This window comes from Emiliania huxleyi, assembly GCF_000372725.1.
Source record: "Emiliania huxleyi CCMP1516 chromosome Unknown EMIHUscaffold_158, whole genome shotgun sequence".
Taxonomy (NCBI): domain Eukaryota; phylum Haptophyta; order Isochrysidales; family Noelaerhabdaceae; genus Emiliania; species Emiliania huxleyi.
In genome coordinates, this window is record NW_005201004.1 from 301,966 (window position 1) to 309,157 (window position 7,192).

General features: G+C 69.9%; 1 protein-coding gene across 1 annotated transcript; it reads left to right on the forward strand.

The window, feature by feature from the left end:
• Positions 1 to 1,713: 1,713 nt before the first annotated feature.
• Positions 1,714 to 3,150, forward strand: EMIHUDRAFT_111870 (hypothetical protein; the record flags this gene model as incomplete). The annotated part of the gene is made up of 1 exon (XM_005785827.1): positions 1,714 to 3,150. The coding sequence occupies one exon, from the start codon at positions 1,714 to 1,716 to the stop codon at positions 3,148 to 3,150; it is 1,437 nt and encodes a 478-aa protein (XP_005785884.1).
• Positions 3,151 to 7,192: the final 4,042 nt, after the last annotated feature.

The following is a 7,192-nucleotide window of genomic DNA, read 5'->3' on the forward strand; positions in this document are numbered from 1 at the left end:
AAAGCCCGCGGGGAAAGGGTTCCCGAGCCGTAGCCGGAGATTCAAGCCGTGATACCCGGAGATGTGCCCCCGAGATGCAGCCCAGATGCAGCCCCCGATGCAGCCCCAGATGCAGCCGGAGAGGGGCGGAGAAGGAAGGGGCCGCCCCGCAGCCAGCCCAACAGGAACCCCCCCTCCCCGCGGCAAGGTTGGGCTGCTCGCGGCGACAGAACGCGAGTACACCGAGGCCCTCGCGCAGCTGACGCTCGCGCCGCGCGCCGCGCAGCGCCGCGCCGCCATGGCGGCCGCGGCGCGCGAGTCGGTGGCGACCCGCTTCTCCGACGAAGCCTTTGCGCAGGCCTTCTGCGCGGAGGCTGGCCGGCTGTTGGCCTGAGGCTGCCGTGGCTCGCTGCTGCTGCGCCACCGGTGCACGCACCGGCGCACCGGCCGCACCGGCAAGACCCCCCAAAGCTTGCCAAGTCGCGAGTGCAATGCCGCCCTCGCGCTCGTGTGGGTGTTTTTTTATCAAATTGATCATCTCGACGCCCCCCTTCCCGCACAGCGCTACGTCGTACGTGGTGTTCGCCCTTCCCATTGGCCCCCATGTGCAAAACGCCACACCCTTTGTGGCTTTGCATCTGGAGCTGCCTTCGCGAGATTCATGCGAGGACGGCGAGCCCCCCCCCGCCCACCCACCCAGGACAGGCTCATTGACAACCTGCTCTGCTCCCCCTTCGCTCACTGCCCCAGCCCCCACGCCTGCGCGGGTCGGCGGTGATGGCGAAGCTGTCGTGCGCTCCAGCCGACACGGCGACGACGCGCCGGGCAGTCAAGGCCTCAATCTTCTTCGGCAGCAGCTGGTTCTGCTGGTCACGTGGCCCAGCTTGCCATCCTCGCCATCGCCCCAGCTCCAGACAGCGCCGTCGGCGGTGATGGCGAAGCTGTCGTGCGCTCCAGCCGAGACAGCGACGACGCGCCGCCCAGCAAAGGCCTCGACCTTCCTCGGCAGCAGCTGGCCCTGCTCGTCGCCGTGGCCCAGCCTGCCAAAGCTTCCATGGCCCCAGCTCCAGACAGCGCCGTCGGCGGTGAAGGCGAGGCTGTGGCCGCCTCCAGCCGACACACTCACGGCGCACTCGTCACCCAGCGTCGACGGGAGGCGGGTCAGCGTGTTGAGCCGGGTCACGCCCTCGCCGTGGCCGAGGAGCCCTGGCGTCCAGTCCTCGGCCTTCCCACACGACGACAGCCGCCCCTCGCCGTCGATGAAGAGGCTGTGCCGAGCGCTTCCCGCAGCCCTTGCCGGCGCGTTGGACTCGCGCAAGAGCGCGGCAAAGCACAGCCAGCGCACGGCGCAGCCCTCGCCCTCCGGCTGCGGCGGCAGCTCGAAGCCGCGCCCTTGCGCCCACAAGCGGATGGCCTCCTCCGCAAGCGAGGCGTGGAAGAGCAGCGAGACGGCCGCGACGCGAGCGATGTCGATGGGGCTGTCGAAGCGAGAGAGGACGCGCTCGAGGAGCTCCCTGGGGAGGTCGAGGAGGCGGGCGGGCGGCGGCGCGTCCGGCGAGGGGGCGGCGGTGGAGGAGGAGGCGAGGCGGCGCGAGCGGCGGGTGGACATATAACATGCAACCTTGGCTTCCTCTACAAGGAAAAAGAAATCGATGACTTCGCGCCCCCGGCGTTGCCGGGCGGCGTTGCAGTAACGACCTTCTGGGCTCGGCCCCGAGCGGGCTGCCGCCTCTAATGCAGAGCGAGTTCGACACCGCCGCCCGCGCCGCCGTCGCCGCCGCGCTGCGCGGCGAGATGAGCCTCCTCTCTGCGATTGGCGAGCTCGCATCGTTGGCGCGGGTGCTCGAGGCTCCGCTCCCGGAGGTGCTTTCTGCGCTCAGCTTCGCTGGCCGGGCCATGCCCCTGGCGTCGGCCAGCGAGACGGACCTCTGCGAGCTGCTCGCCTCCTTGCGAGGCCTCCCTCTCTGCCTTGCAGACACGGGCGAGGGCGCGCTCCACGCTCTACGCCATTCCCTCGAGCGGCGCGTCGCCGAGTCGGTCGAGGACGGCGGGCAGGCGCTGGAGCTGGCGGCGCTGTGCACGCTGATGCCGCGCTGGGCACAGGCTCTGCCGCAGACTGGCGCGCACCGCGCCAAGCAGCTGCGCGCCGTCGCCGAGAACCTCTGCGCCATCCACCGCTCTGCTGTGCCGCCACTTTGCCGGCTGGCGGCACTCACCTCTCTGACTCCAGTCGCGCTTCTGGACGTGGGCAGCGGGCCGGCGCCGGCCGTTGTCTTCGACCACATGCTCTCCACCCTCGAGCGGGCGGTGCTGCACGCGGAGGGGAGGGCGGGTGCGAAGAGGGCGGAGGCGTCGGAGGAGGAGGCGGCGGTGAGGGAGGAGGCGGCGGGGGAGGGGGCGCTCGAGGCGGCTGTCGCAGCGGCCGAGGCTCAAGCTGCCGCCCTCGAGGAGGCGCAGCGCGGCGGCTCGGCCGGCGGCTCTGCCCTCGAGGAGGCCGCTGCCGGGGGAGGTGGGGCGCAGCGCCGTGCCGCGCTCAAGTCGTTTGTCCACCTGTACATCGGGGAGGGGGTCGGGGAGGGGGTCGGGGAGGGGGTCGGGGAGGGGGGCGGGGAGGGGGGCGGGGAGGGGGGCGGGGAGGCCCTGGAGGCCCTGGAGGCAGAGTACGCGGGAGGACAGGAGGGTTGCGGCGCGGGAGCGGAGGCCGCGGACGCGGACCCGCCGTGCGAGGGAGAGATGGGCAGGTTGGCGTGCGAGGGAGAGATGGGCAGGTTGGCGTGCGAGGAGCCCTCCATCGGCACCGACACCGCCGCCACAAACGCTGGTGCGGGCACGGCTGCCGATCCGAGGGCAGCGACGCCCACCGAGCTGTGCGCTGCGCTCGGCGTCGCGCGGCTGGTGCGGGCCGGCTCCCTCCCTCAAGGAGCCGAGGCGCGGCTCCTCTCCCTCGTCGCAACTTGCTCGCGCGAGGGCGCCGCGGGCGCGCAGGCGCCTGCCTCCGTCGCCGCCCTAATCCTCGCCGCCCTCATCGGCCCGCCGTGGGCCCGTCTCGCCAAGGCGCGCCCCGCCTGTCTCGCGCCGGTCGTCTCGGCGCTCGAGAGAAGCGTCGCCGCCAAGATCAACGGCGAGCACCCGACAGAGCTGCAGCTGGTCGCCGCAAAGTGTCTGGAGTGATGCCCACGCGGCCCCATCTCTCTTTCCTCCCACAAACAATGTGTGCTCATCCACAGTGAGACGATGAGATCTCATCTGCATACCAAAACTGTTCTCTGAGTTAGAGCTAATCTGAGTCGTTGCTTTCGATACAACACACAACATATTTACACAATACACACGCGCGCGGCCCGCCAGACCCACGCACGCGCAATGCGCAGGTTGCCGTGCGGGCAGCGCGGCGGCGGCGGGTGGGCCGCGTGAAAAGCTCGCCCGGGGCCGCACGTGAGAGAGGCGAAACTGAATCTGACATCTCTGCTGCTGGGGGGTAGTCGGGTAGAGGGGTAGTCTCACCTCTCACGTTGCCGCAGTAGGGGCACAGCGTGGCGTGGGCGGCGCCTTTGCCGCCCTCTCGTTTAATGCCCCCCCCCCGCGCACACACCCCCCACGTGACGATAGAGCCGTACCTCAGCTGTCTCAACTGCAGCCCACAAAGGATGCCTCGCCGTCGAAGCGTCGCAAGACCTCGCCTCGCTGCTTCCCGGCCATCATGTGCGCCCACAACCACAGCGAGTTGTCGAGGCCGTTCTTCAGCGCCGCCATTTTTGAGCCTTGCGTCAGCCCCGCCGAGTCCGTTAGTCTCCGCAGCAACCGCTCCGCGGGGTCACTGTCGAGAAGCAGTTGCCGCCGCCGCCCTGTGACGTCCGCGTCGTGCTCTGAGAACCGCTTCTCGTAGCGTACGCCCGCCGTCTCCTCCGCCAAGTGGTCCGGCACGCCCATCCGGCGAGCGAGATGGACGTACATATCGTCGAGGCACTCGGTGAAGCCGACGACCCAGGAGAAGCCTTGCAGCTGCCGCCCGTCGGAGAGCTCGTACCTCGAGGACAGCAGCGCCTGCTTGGCTAGCTCGAGGTGCGCAGGGTTGAGCATCACGTCCGGGTGCGGCAGGGACGACAGGGCCCCGACCAGCGCGTTGTTAACCCGCAGGCCCTGCTTGGGCCTGCCGGACCTGCGCATCGCCTGCGAATCGCGCTCGAGGAAGAGGAGCAGCGACTCGTCGTCCCATCGTGGCGTCTCGGGCATCGGAATCATGCCGAGTGTGCAGCGCCGGCTTCCGTCATTCACGACGACCGGTGGCTGCAGCGTGCAGTGCGCCCAGTGAGACATCGCACGCGACTTGCCGTCCCTCAGCGCCGTCACAAAGACGATTTTCGGCTCCGGGGATATATGCCACGGCGTGAGCGCCTTCTGCATGTTGGCACCGCGCAGCGCAATGGCATCTAGCCCCGCGTGCTCCTCTCGCTTCATGCCTTCAATCTCGGCCACGACCGGCCACGAGAGCTCCGTGTCCAGCATCGTGTTGACGCAAGCGCGGGTCCCTCGCAATTCCCACGGCTCAAGGCCCTCCGGCATGGCGCCCATAGTGGGGCCGCAAAGCATGTTTGTCAGCGCAAACGAGAGCGAGGTCCCGCCCGTCTTTGCGACGTGCAAGTGCTCCCACAGGATATGAGCCGACGCGGGCCGGCAGACGCCATCTCCCGCACAGACGTACTCTGGCGGAATCGGTGCGCTGGTAGGGCGCGGGCTGTTGAAGTAGGCGGGCTGGGGGGCATCCGTGGTGTTGCCCTTGAATAGCTCCTCGTCGATGCGGCTGAGCGGGCTCTCCTCCCGCCGCTGCGTGATGATCGGCGGCCACAGGCTGTACGAGTCGCGGGGGTGGAGCAGCTTCGGAATGGAGTACCCCGGCGGCTTCAAGGCGCCAGGAGAGGCGCAGTGCCTGCCGCTGGCGGCGCCTCCCGCGCACCTCGACTATGCGCACGACGCCGAATGCGAGGACGAGGTGGCTGGGCTTGGGGCCGAGCCTCTGGGAGGGCCGTACCGCATGGCGCTGTATGCAGTCGAGTAAGTCCTCCGAGCTCCGTTGTTCAAGTGCACGTGTGTTCCGCCCTCTGCAGGGCCAGGGGTGTGGAAACGGTCGCGGCGGCCGGTAGTTGGGTCGGGTCGTGGGCGAGCACACGCGTGTACAGCTGGTCCCGGAGTTTGTACTGTGCTGTGTCAGACACTGTTCTCGCACCTCGGTCGGGCGGTCGGGGGCACAGGCGCGCGTGCGCGCCAGAGCCGCCGCTCCCACGATACCCCAGTGTTTTGTGCAGCGCATGGGGTGTTTTGAGCGACTTCTTGACCCTCTAACCCTCTCTCTTCTTTGCGCGAGGTTGGTCTCTCTCGCACTCGGTCTTGTTTTTGTTAACGCAAGATGCTGTGCAAACCCAATCGCAAGGCGACTTGTTGTACCTGCACCTTTCCCCCTGTCCCGCCTGCCCTCGCGCCCTAGCTCGCGCCCGTGTGTCAGCCGCGCCCGCGAGGCTCGCGCAAGGGGTCTTCTTGCGCTGATTTTATCGTGTTCGGCAGGACGCCCGCCTCGCAGAGCCTGGCACGGCAAAGCCCGAAGCCATGCGCCGGACTTCAGCCTCTAAGGTCAACCCGCTCGATCAGTGCTAGGGCGGCGTAGGTGCCCAGCGGCAGCTTGGCCCCCTCCGGCACGAGCTGCTGCGGCGGCCACCATTGATGCGCGTGCGACCCCTGCCCGTGGTTGGGCGACGCGTGCCAGCGCCAGCCCGCTGCGGCGGCCGCCGCGTGCGAGCCGTACGCGCCGGGCGATGCGAGCACGTTCAGCATCCGTTGACTCATCGGCGCGTAGTCCATGGGCCGCCCGGCCGCCACGAAGCGCGCGCACGCCTCGCATCCGAGCACGCGCGCGCACCGCGCCCGGCGGCTCGCCCAATCGCCGTTGGGAAGGCCGAGCGCCTCCGCCTGCGCACGCCAGGCCTCCGAGGCGAGCTCCTCCCCAACCTCGTCCCGCCACTCGCCCGGTAGCAGCCCCGCGTCCGACAGCCCCGCGCCGCCTCCGCCTCCGCCTCCGCCGCCGCCGCCGCCAGTGCCGCTGCCGCCGGCGGCGCGCGGCTTGCGGCGGGGCTGCGCGTCCGTCTCGGCGGCGTTGGCTCGCTTGGCGGCACGCTTGGCGGCGGGGCGGGTGGCGAGGAGGTCCGCACGGAAGGGGAGGAGGGAGGACAGCATGAGGTCGCCGTGCTGGGCGATGCGCTTCGCGCCGATGCCCCACACTGCGTTGAGCGCGGCGGGCGTGGCCGGGAGGAGGCGCACCTGGGCGCGGATAGGCGGGGGAGGGGCGGGAGGGGCGGGAGGATGCGAGGTGATGCCGGAGGTCAAGGGCGAGGTTAGAGGGCCAGAGGAAGCGAGCCGCGCCAGCTCGCAGAGAGTGCGAGTGTGGCAGATGACGCAAGGGTCGTTGTATCCGAGCTCCTTTGCGCGGGCGCGCTTCCACGCGAGCATCGCCTCGTAGGCCGGCAGCTCCTGCGGCCGCAGATCGTCGCGCGTCTTGGGGAGGTCGTCCTCAACCTCGAGCACCTCCTCCTCGCCCTCGGCCCCTGCAGCCTCCCCTGCAGCCTCCGTCGCCCCCGCAGCCTCCTGCCTGTCCGCCGCCCTCCCGCGCCTGGCCTCCCGAAGAGCCGCGGCGTGCGGCTCCAGCGTCGCGAGGAGGCGCGCGCCGTGAGATCTCGCCTTTGCCTCGCCCCAACCCCAGCAGCTGAGCAGCGCCTCGACTGAGCGAGGCACGCACCGCACCATCGCCATGAGAGCGCGGTTCTGCGCGACGTGGTAGGCGGCGCAATCGTTCTCGCGGGCGATCCTGTTCTTCTCGTCGCGCAAGAGGCCGTACACGAGCGCCTCGTTTGGGAAGAGCTCCGCCTCCGATGCCGGGGCCGGGTCCTCGTCCAGCGGAGCCGCGGCCGACGCAGCCTCCTCCTCCGCTTTCTCGGCGGCCGCCTTTGCGGCCTTTGCGTCCACACCACCCAGCACGACCTTGCCGTTGGAATGCTCAGCGTCTATGAAGACCGAGGGGGCGGGCAACGCAGCGATGCGGCCGCTCTTCCGGCTCGGCTCTGTCGGCGGGCGCTGCACCTTTGGCTTGCGGACGACGGTGGGCTTTGGAGGCGCGAGCGCCTCGAGGCCGAGCTGAGCGAGGACAGCCTGGTTGCGCTCGATGTTT